Source organism: Gopherus flavomarginatus, chromosome 20 (genome assembly GCF_025201925.1).
Source record: "Gopherus flavomarginatus isolate rGopFla2 chromosome 20, rGopFla2.mat.asm, whole genome shotgun sequence".
In the NCBI taxonomy this organism is placed as follows: domain Eukaryota; kingdom Metazoa; phylum Chordata; order Testudines; family Testudinidae; genus Gopherus; species Gopherus flavomarginatus.
The window spans coordinates 20,949,305-20,967,497 of NC_066636.1; the positions used below are offsets into that span (position 1 = coordinate 20,949,305).

Here is an 18,193-nt window from a genome sequence, read left to right on the forward strand (position 1 = left end):
CCTGGCAGCGGAGGGCCACAGTTCTCGCGGGGTGGGGGGGTCACCCACGAAATGTCGCGAGGTGAAGCCGGAGCGGACGCCATGTTGCCCGGCGCAGGCGTGGGCAGGCAAACCCGCTCTCGAGAGACGCCGGAGTGGTGGGCGAAGTCTCGCGTGACTTCGAGCGGGGGCGGGGAGAGGGCAGCGGCGGAGCGATGGCGGCCGAGCGGGGCCGGTGGCTGCGGCGGCCGCGCTGCGGGGCGGAGGAGGCGGAAGGGAGCGGGCGCTGCTGAGGAGGGAGGGAGCCGGCCGCGCCGGGCCTCCCCCTGCCGGGCGCCATGAGCCAGGGCAGCGGGGCCCCCGGCGAGAGCGGCGAGCCCGAGGCCAAGGTGCTGCACACCAAGCGGCTGTACCGGTGAGGCGGGGCCGGGGCGGGCATGGGGGATGGGAGGGCGAAATATGGGGGGGAGGGGCTGGGGGGAACTGGGGATGGAGGGGAGCTAGGGGGGGAGACGGGTGTGGGGAGAGGGGGGCAGGGGATGGGGGATGGGGAGGGTGAAATATGGGGGGAGGGGCTGGGGGAGAACTGGGGATGGAGGGGAGCTGGAGGGGAGACGGGTGTGGGGAGAGGGGGGCAGGGGATGGGGGATGGGGAGGGTGAAATATGGGGGGGAGGGGCTGGGGGAGAACTGGGGATGGAGGGGAGCTGGAGGGGAGACGGGTGTGGGGAGAGGGGGGCAGGGGATGGGGGATGGGGAGGGTGAAATATGGGGAGGATGGGCTGGGGGAGAACTGGGGATGGAAGGGAGCTGATGAGGGAGACGGGTGTGGGGAGAGGGAGGGCAGGGGATGGGGGATGGGGAGGGTGAAATATGGGGGGGAGGGGCTGGGGGAGAACTGGAGATGGAAGGGAGCTGATGAGGGAGAGGGGGATGTGGGAAGAGGCCCACAGAGTATGGAGAATGGGGAGAATGAAATATGGGGAGGGGAGGGCTGGGGGAGAACTGGGGATGGAGGGGAGTTGGTGGGGAGGGAGAGAGATGAGGGAGGCAGCTGGACACAGGCTAGGAGGTGGGGGGGTTGGGTCAGAGAGAGCTATGCATGGGGAGGCAGAGGGGCTGTCCTTTTCTCTTCTCACCCCCACCCCAATTGTGCCATTGCTTATATAGGACGGGGAGGGGTGTGTTGGAGAGCTGGGGGCTAAGCCCCTGTTAATCCCCACCACCTCCTTCTCCAAAGCAGTTGCATTGTTAGTCTTCTGGTTCTGAGGCTCCAGAGGGGCTGGCAGGCTTGGAGGGTGCTGGTCATTCATAGACCTTGTTGGTCACTCTTAAGGGACGTTATCTCTGTAGGTGTTTGTACAGCACCCGAATCTGAGTTGAGGTCTCTGGGTGCTACTGTAATACAAGTCAAGGTAGTACAGCAGGGATGACATTCTTCTTATAACCTGGAGCAAAGGACTGCCATAAGCTTCAGGTGTCAGTGAACATTATATCTAGGGAGTGGGGGTATGTCTGCACTATGGGGACTATATTGCCATAGCTACGGTGCTCTAGCTATGCTGGCATAACCTCATAGTGTAGATGCAGCCTATGCTGACAGAAGGTGTTTTTCCATCTCTGTAGGAACACCACCTCCGCATGCAACGGTAGGAAGTATTCTGTTAACCTAGCTGCGTCTACGCTGGGGGTTAGGTTGGCATAGCTATGTGACTCATGCTATGGCTACACTACAGTTTTTAGTGGCACGACTGTGCTGCTACAGCTGTACCGCTAAAAGCCACGCAGTCTTCCTGCTATTTGTATGCAGGAGAGCGCTCCAGCTGACAAAGTGCTGCTCGCTCCGGTGCTTTTCGTTGGTAAAACTTTTGTTGTTCGGAGTGTGTGTTTTTTAAACATCCCTGAACGACAAAAGTTTTGCTGACAAAGTGCCAGTGTAGACATACCCTCAGGCGTGTGGATTTTTCACACACCTGAGGACCATAGCTACATCGACCTAAATTTTAAGTGTACACCAGGCATGGGAGTGAGGGCTCCTGGGGTCTACTTTCTGCATACCCATGGCCAAGTCACTGCCCCTCTCGGCTTCAGTTTCCCCATCTGAATAATTTTTCTTCCTTCTCCTGTAAAATTGAGATAACCACGCCTACCTTTGTAAAGCATGTTGAGATCCTTGTGTAAAAGTCCAAAGTTTTGAATGGTCAGTTATTAAAAGCATTTCCCTATCTGTGGCTGTGATGATCTTTATACAATTGTTTGTCTTTTACATTCAAGTTAAATTACGTGTTTTTCATTACACACAGTGTAGCGAAAAGCAGTGGTTTTAGTTGCCCATGTTGTAGGATGCTCTGTCATACAGGAGATACCTACAGAGCCAAAATGTATTAGGTTCTTGGTATTAGCGGAAAGACTGTAAAATACTCCATTCCATACTAACATACCATTCTGGTGTTCAAGGCAATGGGAAGTAAGTTTTTATATTTAAACTTCCAGGGTAGAATTTCAATAGGCATCCAAGTGCTTGTTATATTTTTATAGCTGAGATGACTATGTGCTTGGCCTTTAAAAAGGTCTGCTTATTACAAGAGAGGCCGAATTATGTTAGCCAGAAGCCTGTAGCGTGATTTTGTTAAAGAATTTATGTTGTCTGCACTGGCCAGGGAATCTCTTAGCACATTACTAGTAAGTCTACTAAAATGGCTTGCACACTAAACAGCCTAGTGTCACATCTTGCTCCTCCGTTCAAATGTAGGATTGTTTAAAATGTACAGGTAACTTGCTTTCCAGGAAGATGTACTGTACTCATCATATTCCATGCGCTAGCTGAGGACATGAGCTATGATGCGAGTCTCTAGAAACTTTTTATCCCAGTGTTACTGTGTATCTTTTGATTAATCTTTTCTTGTACATTTCAATACACACTTTAAACTATGCACAGATGGGCTCACCTATGTGGCTGTAATTGTTGTCTGAGTGTCATAGCCTAGTGTCACATAACAAATTTGTGACAGAGCTGGAAATTGAACTCAAGTCCTAGGCTAGTTCTTCAACAACAACTATCCTTCCTTCAGTGCAGAGATTCCTGTGTGAGATTGAGGAATATGCTGTAGGCAGAGGTAGTCAAGCCTTTCCATTTGGTTCCTCCAGTATGTATAGTTCCTGAGCTAATCCAGTCCTGGGCATCTCCTAAAAATCTGTCCATTGGGTTAAATTATGTGTGTGTTTACAATATGTGGTTTGAGACTACCAAACTTGTTTCACCTGGATCCCAAGTCAGAATTGCATCTCGTAACCACTAGCCATTCAGTTCTGCGTTAACCTTGTGTAGTCTACAATTTTAGATTGTACTGCATTATAATATCTGTACTGATACAAACTGGAATAAGGCAATGGTTGCAGTTCCCCCCGTGGACATATCTCATTCCCAGAAGGCTACCCCAGTCAGTAATGTTTTAAATAAATAAGATGTGAGTAAGCCACTGTGCCATCCTACCCAATTCCAAAATGTTAATGGCAAGGAAAGAAAACGTTAGATCAGTTTCCCCTCTAGACAAAGAGGACTCGTCATTGGATTGTTTCCATGTTGCTTGGCATGAGATCCCTTGTTTGGTTCTTTTTACAGACTGGCATCTGATCTGCTTTCTGTGTGGTTCTGATCTGCTGGCTGAAAGCAGGGATCCAACCCAGCAGGTGTTAAAATATGTACTGAGGCATGACATCACTTTGTTAACTCCAAAACGTAACTCAGCCCCTGGTGTCAGTCAGATTAGGACATGAGCAGACTGAGTTATGTTCTGATCAGTGTGTTGTGTATATCTTGTAGAAAACAAATCTTGCTCCTTTTGTCTTTTTTGGCTTTTAGGTTGCAGATACACTGTTAGTTTGTTTGTCCATAGAAACATAGAAAACAACTGGAAGGACCAGTGTCCACTAGTGCCTGTCCACTGCAATTTCAGGAAGTTGATCATGTGGGATACACCCTAATGGATGATTCCCAGCCCTATGCACTAGAGGAAGGCAAAAATACCCAGAAGTTCCCAGCTAAGTACTCTCTGGAGGAAAACCTTTCCTGACTTCAAATTTGGCAAGTTGGTTCAACCCTGGTGCATGTGAGCAAGATTCATTACTTAACCATTTGATCCCGTTTTTACCCAACAATACTGTTGATATCCAAATAACAATCTGTTTGGTTTTCTTGACTCTCAATAAGGGCAATGCTGCCAGGTGCTGTGGGAAATTGCCCCCTCAGTCTGTTTAACCTAACTTCATGTGTACATGCAGCGTCCATGTGTGTTGATGTTGCTTAGTTAAGTAGATCCTTACACAAGACTTTGTGATCCCCTTTCAGATACATATACAAGAATATAATTCTGTCCTGGCCTATGAGCTCCATTGACCTATCAGCAATGAAACAATCAGAGTTGTGTGTCCTTGTGAGAGATCCATAAAGCAGTTTGAGTTTAATAAATGGCAGGACAAATGGGTCAGTATTTGATCATCAAATACAGTTAATTTACACTTCTTTTAAAAGAAGACACATGCATGCATCACACTGCATCACAAGTTAACATCCCATTTTCAAGGTCTGTTCAGCTGTTTGTAAACAGGTGTTCACTGCTACTCAGTTTCTGACCCTTGTAGTCTGAGTGATTTTTCCCTTTTGAGAAGCGTCGTTGTGACTGAGCGAGGCTGGACTGGAGGAAGTACGATTTTTTCATATTTTACTGGTTCGCATTGAAAAGATGTGGCTTTTTAAACAATAGCTTTGCCAGAAGTAAAGAGTACATATTTTGACCCATTCTTGGAAGGAAAGGAGCCTTTCAAAGGCTTCCCCCTTCACTATGGGTGGGGGAAAATGAATCAGCAGTTCTGAGTTCTTCTGGAAATGCTAGTGTATGTAATATAGAAGTAAGCTCTGTTTTGATCAAATTAATCTTTGATCCTTCTGTAGTGCTTTGGTAGTAAAGTCTATAGCGAGGTGTAAATGGTAGGACAAAAATTGTGAGATGACAGTTACATGATATCTTCATAGTTATTAAGTTTTATCCGTCTAGCTTACTACCTGTGGTCAAACCAGGGGACCTAGAACTAAAACTCCTGGCTTCTATTTCTGACTCTGCCACTGATTTGCTTGATATTTGGTGAATTGCTTAGCTTCTGTGCCTCTCTTTCCCCACCTGCAAATGAGTATGTTGCCTGTTTACCTCACAGGTCTATTATGAGGTTGGATTGGAGTTTGTAAAGTGCTTTGAGGTCCTTGGGTGGAAGGTGGTGAAGTATTCATAACATACTTTTTTGTGTGTGATTCTCAACCATGAAGAAATGCAAGACAAAATAGAATATGTACATTAGCTATGTTTTCATCTCCCAATCCATTACTTTACAAACAATGATTCTGTATAGGGACAGAATCATTTCAGTCTCTGCCCCGCACCCCGTTCTTCCCTGAGCTGAAAACGGCATAGAGAAATTTAAGTTAAAGATCCTTAATCTCTTGGACAAATTAGTCTTTTGGGGTGTCATGTGAGATGGATATTTTTGTCTTTCTGGCATCCTGAAAAGTTTTTTGCGAGATTACTTTTCAGCCTGTGCATTCGTAAAGGAGACTTGATTTGCTCGGAAAGAGCAGCATGTGAAACTGTCTGTTGCTTTGTACTGACTTCTGTAGTTTTCAAGGAAACAGTTATTAGTTTCAGCCTACCCATTAGAATCGATCTTTGCATGTTCTTGCTTGCAGATGCCTATGTGCAAGTCCTCTACACAAACTGTCTGGCGTCCATCTGTGCATATTTCTGAAGAAAGGTCAGGGAAGTTTCAGTGGGGTGATTTGCTTTATGCTAGTGATGGGGATTTTTTGTGGGGGAGGATGGCAGCAGAAGTGGCTAATGTTCTGCTTTGTGTAGCCCATATTTGATCTGTCTTATCCCTCACTTACAGTACAGTTTGTCTATCTTCAACTTCTTGTTTGAGGAAAAATCTCTCAATTCAGCAATGGAAATGTTAAAGTATCTTCAGAGTGGATGAGCAATGACAAGTAAAGAGGTTTCTGGATGGAAAAGAGTTTCTGTATGGTTGATAGCCTGCAGATTGTTGGTGGGATGGAGGAAAGGGGAGTTGGGAGCTGTATTTTAAAGAGAGGATGTGAGGGATGAGTGAAATGCAGAGAGGTGGGTAGGCTGTTTACCATAGCTGGTCCAGTGGTTGCCAAGTTGTAGGGTTGAGAGGCAGAAGTTAAAAAGAAGACCCTAAGTAATAGAGTGGATTTGACTTAGTCATTGCTAAATTTTGCTTTCTTGAACTCCCTTTTTAGGTATCAGTCAATGTGCTTTCTGCCTCTGCTGATGTTTGCTGTTGATACTTACCAGAGTCTTGGTTTTGATTATGGTGCAGTTGGATTAAATCGGTTTGACCAGTCAGCTTAGTTCATATCTTTGGATCATCACATACTTTTGTATTTTACATACGTTTGCATTCTTCTCCAGGAGACCCAGGAGTTTCAAGCAGTGACTCATGAAGGCAGTTTTTGCATTGATGGTACACTTGATGTTGCCTACTCAATGTTGCATCTGGCTTTGGAGAAAACATTTTGTTTTTAATTCAGGTGTTTTAAACTGTTCTGCCAGAAGCATAATAATACTTGGCTCATATGGAGCACATTTCTTCCAAGGATCTCAAAGTTCTTTGCACTTATTAATTAATGAATCACTACAACAATGATGGGGAAAGTGAAGCACAATGAAGGTGAAGAAGTGACTTGTCCAAGGTCACACAGCAAGTCAACAAAAGAACAGGAACAGGAAATACAGGACTGTTGATCCTTAACCCCCTCCTGTAATCACTGAAAACAAATTCGTTTTGACAATGTTTCTTTTGTTAACAGCAGAGGTTAAAAGTTCACAATAGTGTATCAATAGAAGTCTGTCTCATTTAAGTCTGCCTGTGCAAAAATACTTTATATTTGACACATCAGGCAGTGGTACCCAGTAGTTGAGCAGATGAATTCTAGCATATACTTTATAGGTTACATAAGATCTTTCTTTTTTCCATAAGCTGTTAAGGATAATAGAACTGTTCAAAAATAGCAGATCAGTTGGTGTGATGTGGGGTGGTACAGTTCATTAATGATAATATTAAATAGACCAGGCATCTTCCCTAACTGAAGCTATCAAGGGTAGATCCTGGATCTCATGGAAGGCCCTCACATGAATTGTTATGCTGAAGCTCTTCTTTCTGTATTGTCTGGCAGAGCGGTGGTGGAGGCAGTTCATAGACTGGATCTCATTCTCGGCAACAAGGCAGCTTATCAAGAAGTGTTCAAGCCAGAGAACATCAGCTTAAGGAACAAGTAAGTTGGGCAGATGCCATAATTTAATTTTTGGTAGGAGAAATCTAATGTGCTAAGTTACACACGGCTTTGTTTCAGCAGTTACACAGGGAACTGAATTTGTGGTGCACCTGTCAAGCAAAGTACGCACTACCTCTTTGCATGTTCCCTTTGTACAGCGCCTAACGCAACATTGCCCTGGTTCATGACTGGGGCTCTGACAAAACAGAGATGTCTTTTCCACTGCGGTGAATGATGATCTGGTTTTATAATTCTGTAATTACAATATCTTAAAATACCTGTATAGTGGAGGGATTTGATACATATAAAGTGAAGCCCCTTTTAATTTTCCAGCAAAAGATAAATAAAATAAACTTCTTGCCTAGTAGAGAGGATTCTTTATCTCATGGTTGAAAAAAAAAATGTACTGGAAGCGATAGAGGGATAATTAAAAGTGATTGCTTATTGGGGTTGGTGCGTAGTGCAGGTTTCATTCTATATAAATGCTACTCTGACAACATTTTTAGTTTCCCTGCTGTGGAAATTTATTATGTGGCTTGCTTTAGTGTTTACTTCTCTGTGAAAGTGTCTTGCAGGTTGGATGCTGATAAATGGCTGGTAAGAGTGCTGGCTTAATTGTACGTGTTCATTCACTCCCTCATTTGCATAATTATTATCTAATTTTAGCCTGTAAGCTTCTTGTGCGGTTCTGAACACATCGCTGCTTAAAAATATATTTGTCCCTCTTCTACTCTCAAAAGACTTGCAAGGCTGGAGAGTCTGCAACAACATGCAGGGCTTAGGGGGTGGCTGGAGGAGTGAGCTTGAGAAATTCTTGCCTCTCTGGTCTTGAGGTGATGTGTGTATGGTGAGAGTGGGCTGCCCCATGGCAGGCCACAAACAGTCTTATTACTTGTGCGTAAGAATGGCTCCCTGCTTAGAGATGAGGAGAGATGGATACATACAGGTCTGTCACATCTTAGGTGCATTTAACATGCACGGTTGGCAAAAGCAAGAAAAACAAAAGAGAAACAACGATTTAAATACTGTTTCTGTAGTGCGGGCGATTCCGTCCGCCATTACTCTCCATGTAATTTTGACTATACGCGATTTTCGCTTTACGTGCTGACTGCAGAACGTAACCCCAGCGTAAGATGAGACAAACTTGTACAGCTCCCTCAATCTGGAGTGTGAGTGACCAGAGTGTGTGGCCATTAGGTGGCCATGCTGCCCCTTTAATGACATTCAGGCTTTCCTTTGTCCCTAACTCATGTGCTTGTGGTTATGTAAGTGGCTACTGCAGCTGATGGAATGGTAAACTTTGTGCTCTGTGTCTCAGGTTGCGAGAGTTGTGTGTGAAGCTGATGTTCTTGCATCCGGTGGATTATGGGAGAAAAGCAGAGGAACTGCTGTGGAGAAAGGTTTACTATGAAGTTATCCAGCTTATTAAAACGAATAAGAAGGCAGGTATCTGTGCCTCTGAGCCAGAAATTCTTGTTCTGTGACATGTTAATGGCTTAATTTATTTGGAAACAGGGTTCGAGCACAAGACTGCAAGCCAGAAACTCCTGAATCCTATTCTTGGCTCTATCATAGACTGCCTTTCTAACCATGGACAAATGGTTATGGCCTTGGACGTCTAGGTGCAGAGAGCCTCTCCAAATCAGGTTGCATCCATTTCCCCATCTCCAAAATAAGAATACTATCTCCATGTGAAGCAGGTGTCAGAATCAATTCATGTGAAGATCTAGAGAAGTGCTGGTTAGTTTCATGCTAGAGAGAATCTAGAAAGTCAAATCTCTTTTATTATATAGTGCTATGCACCTTATCCTGGTGATCTTACCAGATGAGTGTAAAATGAACTTCATTCTAATTGTAATACCATACTGGTCTTATCTAAATCATGTTCTGCTTTATAGTGACCTGAGGTTTCCTGGTGCCTTTCATATGAGGACTTCAAATTTCTTTACAAATACCATATTAATGAATGTGCCTATAGGACCTCTGTGGTGGAGGGAAGTATTGAAAACGAGTGCTCAGATATCACAGTTCAGATCACAAGGGGTATGCTAACCTTCTTTAAAAAAAAAAAAAAAAAAAAGGCCAGGAAAGCAAGGTACAAGGTGTTGTGACTTGCCTAGGTTATTGCAGCAAGTCTGTGGCAGTGCTGGGAATAAAATCCAGATTTCCTGACTCTCAGCTCTATGTATTGGCTTCAAGATCATCTTCGCCATCTAGTGAAATGCCATTGGTAGTGTTATAGAATGAAAGTCCTGGTTTGTTTCAGTGCCTCACTATGTACAGATGCATCTGATGAAGTGGGCTGTAGCACACAAAAGCTTATGCTCAAATAAATTTGTTAGTCTCTAAGGTGCCACACAAACTCCTGTTCTTTTTATGTACAGATAGCAATTAGTTAATGAAAACGTTCTGAAAAAGTAAATTCACTTTGAGTTTTGTGCGTGTGAGTGTAAATATGTGTGTGTTTTTACTAGAGGCACAAGTCCTTCAGATCTTCCATCCTAGTGTCCCACAATAGTAAATCAGATGAACCATGAAAGGAAGAAAGATTAATGCTGCTGATTTTTAGGTGGGATGCTTCTGAGTGTGTGTCTACACTATCAAAAAAAAGTGTTTTTGTAACTCGGGTTAAAATAGCAGTGAAGACGCTTCAACTCTGCTTTTAATTCGGTTTAGCAACTTGAGTGCAACTCCATGGGCTTTAACTCAGTCTGCTAACCTGAGTTACAAGCTAATTTGCTGTCTTCACTGCTATTTTAACCCAAGTTAAAAGCATACCTTTTCTTGCAGTATGGACTGCTCTGAGAGGTAGAATCATCTTGGCCTGTTGAGTGTGGCTGATCAGGGAAGGTTTGATTTAGTACTGCTGGAAACAGGTTTCTGGCAATGCAAAATAACCTTATCTTTGGTAGTTGTTAAATACACCTGAGGGTGTTGGTGGCTAAATGCATAATGATAATATAATCAGTGCGGTCAGGTAATTCATAAAGGGTAGAGATCTGAAACATCTCCTAGACATAATCTGTTTCCCCCCAGCCAACAAATGATTTTTCTTGTGAGCATTTGGTTCACTCTCTTCCCAAGCTAATGGATCGTTCACCATTTCCCTTGGAAGAATAAAATGGAAATAGGAAACATTTCCTGATTCTCAGCTTGTGTTTTAATTTCTTAGTAGTCCATTATTCCTAGTTATTCCGCTGTATAGTGCCTAAATAATTTCTCCTTTCTTGATATTTACACCTGTCAAATACTAGATATTAACAGTACTGGTTAGGTATTGAGCAGGAAGGTGGAGTGAACTGAGGGAGAATGGCAGAAGGTGAGTCACCCGCTTCCTCTGTTTTAGCAAGTGCAACTCATGTTGCCGGCCGGAATCTTACTGGACTGCATTAACAGGCTCTCACTTGGCTGCCTGTTTCTGTTTTCTACAGCACATTCACAGCCGCAGCACCCTGGAGTGTGCATACCGGACTCACCTAATTGCCGGCATAGGATTTTACCAACACCTTCTTCTCTACATTCAGTCTCACTATCAACTGGAGTTGCAGTGCTGTATTGACTGGACTCACGTAACCGACCCACTGATAGGTCAGTGCCTGATGTGTATTCGCTCTTGGTTGATCCAAGAGTCATGAGCAGATGGCTCCCCCTTGCAATTACTTGACTCTGTTTCAAAATGCAGAGGATTATTCTTTTCTCATTGGCTTGTTATCTTTCAAAACACAGTCTGCTCAGCTTTTATTTTCAAGTTAAAACTTTTGGTAATGAAACAAGAGGGGTGGAAAATATTCTTTATTGCAGTCACACTGCTCTTAGAAAATCCTCTAGCAAGTGTTAATGTTCACTATGGCGGATCTTACAACACAATTTTTTAAAAGCACTTACCTCTGGCTATAAAGAGTGACAAAATTGTGTTGCACTCTTGTTATCTCCTTCCCTCTGTGTGTTACATTTGTGTTCTTTATCCCGCATGTATGTACTAAGACTCTTGATGCTGCAGTTGAATCTAGGCAAACCTCTGCACTTCTGACATCAGAGGTCTATCCATGTGGTTCCAGTTGCAGAAATGGAGCTGAAACTTAAGCTGATTTTTTTGTATAATTGTTATCATCATCATTATTATTTATTATGTATATGAGAAGGGGGAATAGTGAAACATTGAGAGGGATTAAAGTGGAAAAAAAAAAGAATTTGGAGTTAGAGATATCCACATGTATCTAGCAATGGAATATTTTACTTGTTTGTGTTTAGTTCTTAGCTGGTGTAAGATGATTGTATTGCAGTTGGCTTTGAAACATCAGTTTAAAAGGCAGATGTCATTAGCAAATGTTGCTATGAGAAACATTTTCATGATACTGCAGAGCTGATAAATCCTATTTTAAATTGTGGCTGGATTTGTAGTCCTTGATAAGTGACTGCATTTCCACAGGTCTTGTCCTCTAAGTTGCTGCAGACATTTGCATTTAGAATACAATAGCATGTAGATATCGTAAGTATATAGTGAAAATTAAACACTGCAGCATCATTAAAAGTGGTGGATGAGGAAGAGTCGTGCAGATAACTAAAAATGGGGGAAGTGGGAGGAGGCTAAAGGCAAGGTGGCGTAAATGGGGATTACAGATGTGCATGGTAAAACTATTTGTAGGTTCACCATCAGCTATAGGCACAACTTCGGAGTCAGCGTATTGGTAAAATATCACTTATGCAATGCCTGTAAATAAAGAGAACACATTCCTCACTGATCACTGGCTGGTGAGAAGGTGCTGATGGAATGTTGTTTCAAAAAAATCTGTCCTGTAGCTTCAGATCAGCTGATTTTACCTCTCTTTTGTTGCTCCTGCCACTTCCCAATGTCTGAGTTGTTTTTTTCTGGAGGCATTTTTCCCTGTAAGATTGCTGGCGCTGTAGCTACAGGAATATATTTTGTTCTTTATCCCTTTCACCCATTTTATTTCTCTTCCTCCCCTGTTATCTGTCATCTCATCTTCTCTCCTCCTTTTTCTCTGTGTTCTTTTAACAGTCTCTCCAAGCTTATCCAGTGTTGAATGCACACCACATTTCTAGTGGCTTAATAGTACAAGTTCTGGCCCTGGGCTTCAGTACAAATGAGTGAGGGAGCACTGTTGATGATTGCTGTAGAACAGTGCAGCATACTGCCCTTAGGAGAAGTGGGGTGGCTTTAAAAAAAAAGGATATGTTGTCTGTATGAGTCTTGCACAACCTGGTAGCCTGAAACAAGCCTGCATTGATCTATAATAAACCACAGACAAAGGCGAGCACTCCGGTCTCAGTGTGTGATCTCTTATTTGCATTCACTTAACTGTCATGTATCTCATGAAGAAATGTAGGCTGCTGCTGCCTCTTTCCAGCCGTCTTCACTCACGAGTGTGTTATGATTTGGTATTTCTCATGTAGGCTGCAAGAAACCTGTATCTGCATCGGGGAAAGAAATGGAGTGGGCACAGATGGCGTGTCACAGATGTCTGGTTTATCTGGGAGATTTAGGTAAGAGCAGTGTTTTCTTGCAGGGGGACATTTAAAATATGAAAGCTGTTGCATTCATAACACTTATACCATGATCATTAGTCACCAGCGATAATTCCTTGCAGACACTGGTTTGTGTTAGGCCTGTTGTACATTTAAAATTTAGATTGACACAGTTGTGTTGCTCAGGGGGAAGGGGAGAATCCATACTTCTGAGTGCCATATCTGTGCTGACCTAACCCCGGTGGATGGAAGAATTCTTTCATCAGCCTGGCTACTGTTGCTCAGGGAGGTGGTTTTTCTATAGTAATGGAAAAGCCCATTCAATCACTGTAGGCTGCTCCTGCAGTAGGGGATTGTCTGGTATAGCTGCGGCACCGTCGACAGTATAGACAGGACCTTACACACATTTGTCACTGACAGATTTGAAGTGAAACCCTCTCAGGTAACAGATCTGTTACAGAATGTGGAGGTCCCATCGTAGTGCCAGCAGACATGGAGTATGGTATTTACTTAGAAATGTAGCAAGTGTTGTGAGTCTGAATCTGTTTCTGTATAAGAACATAGGGTCTGACTTTCACTGCTCTGGAACTTTAATGAAGTCCTTAAAGTGGGCATAACGTACCATGTACACTCTAAGGCCTGACCAAGCCTGAGGGGTGCAAGGAGGCCTGAGCATAAATGAGAATTTGGCCCAACGTGCAGAATTCTAAATTGAATCTCGTGCAGGGTGATAATGACAAAGCTGTGGCTTTTCAATAGTTAGTACGAAACATGCACATGTGTTGGTCCATTCTGTAGTGGACTTGTGTCTGTATCTCTCAGTCACAATCACAAGCAGTGAGCGTGTGACATGATTTAACTTATTTGAATATCTGTGTGTGCATGTGAAGGAATGAAAATACATGTGAATGTGCATGAATAACTTAGAGAGACCGGGTGGGTGAGGTAATATCTTGTTTTGGACCAACTTCTCTTGGTGCGAGAGACAAGCTTTTGAGTGACACAGAGCTCTTCTTCAGGTCTGGGAAAGGCACTCCAAGCATCACAGCTAAACACAACACTGTTCTCTTTTTGCACTGGGCAGTACTAGGGCGCAGCCTGTGGTTTCTGTTGTGCATGATGTCTTTCTTTTCAGCTCGCTATCAGAATGAGTTGGCAGGTGTGGACACGGAACTGTTGGCTGAGAGGTTTTACTATCAAGCTCTTTCTGTTGCACCACAAATTGGTAAGTGAATTGCCATGAATTTAGGAGCCTTTCAGAACAATAACGTGGCTCACGTAGCCTAAACCTCTTGTGAAAATGACTGGAAGAAAACTCTATTGTAGCAATTGCTCTGCTTTGGGTTACCCTTATGTTTCTTACTTTTGAGAGATTTGTTTTATTATCCAGTATCATAATTCCCCTTTGAGACTCTCTCTTGCTGGCAAACCAAGGAGAGGAAAGCATCTCTGCTTTAACTCCCACGATGACTTTGATTTATCAGGTAACTTTCCCCTTATTTTTTAGCCGCATCAGGCATAAAAGTTCAAATTTACACGGAAGTGGTGATGTCATAGTTGTCTGACTCAACAAAGATCCATCTATGTATTGCCGCTTTTGCAGAGCATTATACAACTTTTCTCACTGATATAACACCACATGCTCCTCTTTTGACTTAAAGCAGTTACTTTGTGAAAATATAACATAGTGGGAGACTGGAGTTGTACTCCTGGGTTCTATTCCAGGTGCCACTATAACCTCTTGGGCAAGTCACTTAATTCTCTGTGACTCAGTTTTCACACCTGTAAAATGGGGAAATTTTGCTACATTATAAGGTTAGTGCATGTAAAACACTCTGAGCTCAGACAAAAGGTACAATAGAAGTACAGGAACTTATTTAATAGCTTTCTTGTCTAATGTCTTTTAAATAGTCAGTTGCAATTAAAATTTAGTTTTAATTTCTGTAATACTCATGTCATGCTCTCAAAGCATATGCACATAGGCAGTCTGCCTGAGCTGCCCTGAAGGAGCTTGGCTGAATAGAGTGGTCTTGCAGAATGCCCTGAAAGGCTTACCAGGTCTGACATCCTGTGTTTGAGAATCAAAGTTGAGGGCCTCTGACTGAGTGTGCCTTTCCAGCACTATACAGATATTGAAATAGGGTGTCTTATAAACGTTACGGTCAGAAGGGGCCATTAGGATCATCTAGTCTGACCTCCAATTAAATTAATTTTAATTAAAAGCCTCAGACAATCTCAATTGTGGGCTTCAGGTGTGAGGAGAGGTAGCTAAGAGCCTGAACTATATAGATGCTTAGAAATCAAATTAACCACTTGAGCTGCACTCAGAAACATGGAGCACATGTGTAATGAGCCCCCTCAGAGAGGTATTGTTAAGCGAACAGCTGCATTCATTAGAAGCTAAAGCTTCTGAGTGGTCCTTAGAGGCAGTTTTTACAAAGAGTACAGTTACAAAAACACAGTGCAAAGCTTTTCCCTTGTTGAGTTGTTGCTATGGCTGATCCCTAAGTATGGATAATTGGTATATATTGATAAATTTGTATAGCATGTTAAACTTATACAGCACTTTTGTAAATGTAGTTAAGGTGTTCTAGCAATCCTTAGCTGACTGGCTAAGCAGCAGTTCTGCAGAAAAGGACCTGGGGAATACAGTGGACGAGAAGTTGGATATGAGTCAGCAGTGGGCCCTTGTTGCCAAGAAGGCCAGTGGCATATTGGGCTGTATTAGTAGAGGCATTGCCAGCAGATCGAGGGAAGTGATTATACCCCTCTATTCGGCACTGATGAGGCCACATCTGAAGTATTACATCCAGTTTTGGTCCCCCCACTACAGAAGGGATGTGGACAAATTGGAGAGAGTCCAGCGGAGGGCAACAAAAATGATTAGGAGGTTGGGGCACATGACTTACGAGGAGAGGCTGCGAGAACGGGGGTTATTTAGTCTGCAGAAGAGAAGAGTGAGGGGGGATTTGATAGCAGCCTTCAACTACCTAAAGGGGAGTTCCAGAGAGGATGGAGCTCGGCTGTTCTCAGTTGTGGTAGATGACAGAACAAGGAACAGTAGTCTCGAGTTGTAGTGGGAGAGGTCTAGGTTGGCTGTTAGGAAACACTATTTCACTAAGAGGGGGATTAAGCACTGGGATGGGTTACCTAAGGAGGTGGTGGAATCTCCATCCTTGGAGGTTTTTAAGGCCCAGCTTGACAAAACCTTGGCTGGGATGATTTCATTGGGGTTGGTCCTGCTTTGAGCAGGGAATTGGACTAGATACCTCCTGAGGTCTCTTCCAACCCCAATATTCTATGAAATCCAAATCAGGCAGACAGCACAGTAGTTTAGGAGAGAAGGGGACAGGTGAATTATTGATGACTAGGAGGACTTGCTTGAAGGAGAAAGGAGAGCAAGCAGAGAAGGGATAGGAAGATGTGAGGGTAGCATGAAGCAGAGTGGAAAAAGGTGAAGGGAGCAAGTAGCCAGAGCCTCTTCAACATGGCTTTGTTAATATCTTTTGTACCTGCTGGTTCTATACACCTTCTATCATGAACGGAAATGTAGTGAAATGTAAAGGATCTTCTTGCATGAAGAATGTTTGAAATAACACCGGCTTAGTTCGCTCTCCTTTTAATTTTCATGACAGGGATGCCCTTTAACCAGCTGGGGACACTGGCAGGGAGTAAATATTACAATGTGGAAGCTACCTACTGCTATTTACGCTGGTGAGTGTCTGTTACAGAACATACTGAGGCTGGAGGGAGCATCCTCATTTGCTCTCCTAGTCAATGAGCCAGATTTTCTCCTTTTTCTTCATGTGTTGCTCCATTTCCTTGCACATCTGCTGTTAGTGGGAATGCTGGTGGAGCGAGGTGATGAAGGCTGCCTCCCTGACAAGACTTTACTGGATCACAGGGCCACCGTGCCACCGATTAAATAAACACGAAGGGCCAGATTTTTAGTGATATTTAGGCACTTACAGATGAAGAAAGGTGCCTAGTGGGATTTTCAAAAGCACCTAGGTGCTTGTAAAGGGGCAGGCAAGTCCCTGCAATCTAGTGTGGCCCTGCCTGTGTGACCCACTTTTAATTTCCCTGGGACAAGGGAGAGACCAACACACACTAACCAAATAGCATATCCCCTTTTAATAAGGGTTCGGGACCTGAGTAATTACAATAAACAGTTCCTAAGGCTCTCACTTGAGGGCTGTGGTTCACCTCCCAGATTTCAAGTCCACAGAACAAAGCTGCTGGCCTGAGAGAAAACCACCACCACCCCCGCTGCAGCCTGCATGGCTTCTATCCCCCTCTGTCGTACTTCGCTTCCTGTTCCTGTTTAAATAGCTCTGTCCTAGTGTGGGGCAGGTCTCCTTGATTAAGGCTGCCCCTTAAAGGGGGAGTGCACGCCTTCACAATGCCCAGCGCCTACTGAAATCCGTAAAAATCCCTCTATCCCTTCGGTGCTTTGTAAGAGTCTCACTGGGGACCTATCTTCATGTAAAATACCTTTTAAAAATTGAGCACTAAGATTCGTGGCACAGTCCAATCAAAGCCACGAAAAGTAACTGGTGAGAATCCCTGTGGAAAAGTAACTTTTTGTTTGTATAATATTGGTATCTTAGTATCCAGTCTGAAGTGTCCTTTGAAGGTGCCTATGGTAACCTGAAGCGGCTGTATGACAAGGCAGCCAAAATGTATCACCAGCTGAAGAAATGTGAAACCAGGAAACTGTCTCCAAGCAAAAAACGGTAAGAACACAGAGAAGAGGGTGGTATTGGGACAAGTCTTGGAATGCGATCATCAGTGGCTTCCTTTAGAAGCAGGGCACTGGGTATGGTTCCTGGGAACTTTAACAGTGTATGGAGTGTCTGGCAGAAATCCAGCTCAAATCAGTCGCCAGTCAGAGTTGTTGCTGTTTTTTTGATGATCTCAGTCTAGATCCCACTATTGGCCCCTTTAGCAGTGATCGCTGGGAAAGAGGCCAAGGATTGGTTAGGTGCAAAGGCTGAATTCCCCTCTCATCCCTAGAGCTGGTTGCTGCAGATCAGGATTGAGGCATACTGGTGAAGTGAAATATGTAGGACGCTTGCACTGTTACTGCCTATGTACATCCAGCCTGTGGACTTCAGTCTCCAGGGCTGTCATTCTGTCACAAGGACTAAATTTCACATTACGAAATAAAAAGCAATACGGGAACTCTGCCATCAAGTAGGTACTGAGAGTCCTTTCATCTAATTCAGTAGCCTACCGTAACCCACTGTTATTCACTAATACCTTGTGTCAGCAATGTAGCAGTTTACTTTGTTTTAAATACATCTCTGCTAGTTGTGTCTCCTGCAAAGGCAGTAGGAAAAGTCTATATAGCCATCACCCATCTAGTAGACCAGTATTCGTG

General features: G+C 43.7%; 1 protein-coding gene across 2 annotated transcripts in view; it reads left to right on the forward strand.

Moving 5' to 3' along the window:
* Positions 1-273: 273 nt before the first annotated feature.
* SMG5 (SMG5 nonsense mediated mRNA decay factor) overlaps positions 274-18,193 on the forward strand; it is a 47,392-nt gene continuing 29,472 nt past the window's right edge. Inside the window, exons 1-8 of one of the 2 annotated variants that reach the window (XM_050930664.1) lie at positions 274-394; positions 7,225-7,323; positions 8,642-8,765; positions 10,755-10,911; positions 12,739-12,828; positions 13,946-14,035; positions 16,446-16,524; positions 17,421-17,546. In XM_050930664.1, the coding sequence (XP_050786621.1) occupies positions 318-394; positions 7,225-7,323; positions 8,642-8,765; positions 10,755-10,911; positions 12,739-12,828; positions 13,946-14,035; positions 16,446-16,524; positions 17,421-17,546 (842 nt within the window). In that variant the 5' untranslated portion in view covers positions 274-317. Of the gene's footprint in view, positions 395-3,868; positions 4,088-7,224; positions 7,324-8,641; positions 8,766-10,754; positions 10,912-12,738; positions 12,829-13,945; positions 14,036-16,445; positions 16,525-17,420; positions 17,547-18,193 lie in introns of those variants that run through there. The other variant, XM_050930665.1, reaches the window with a different exon arrangement.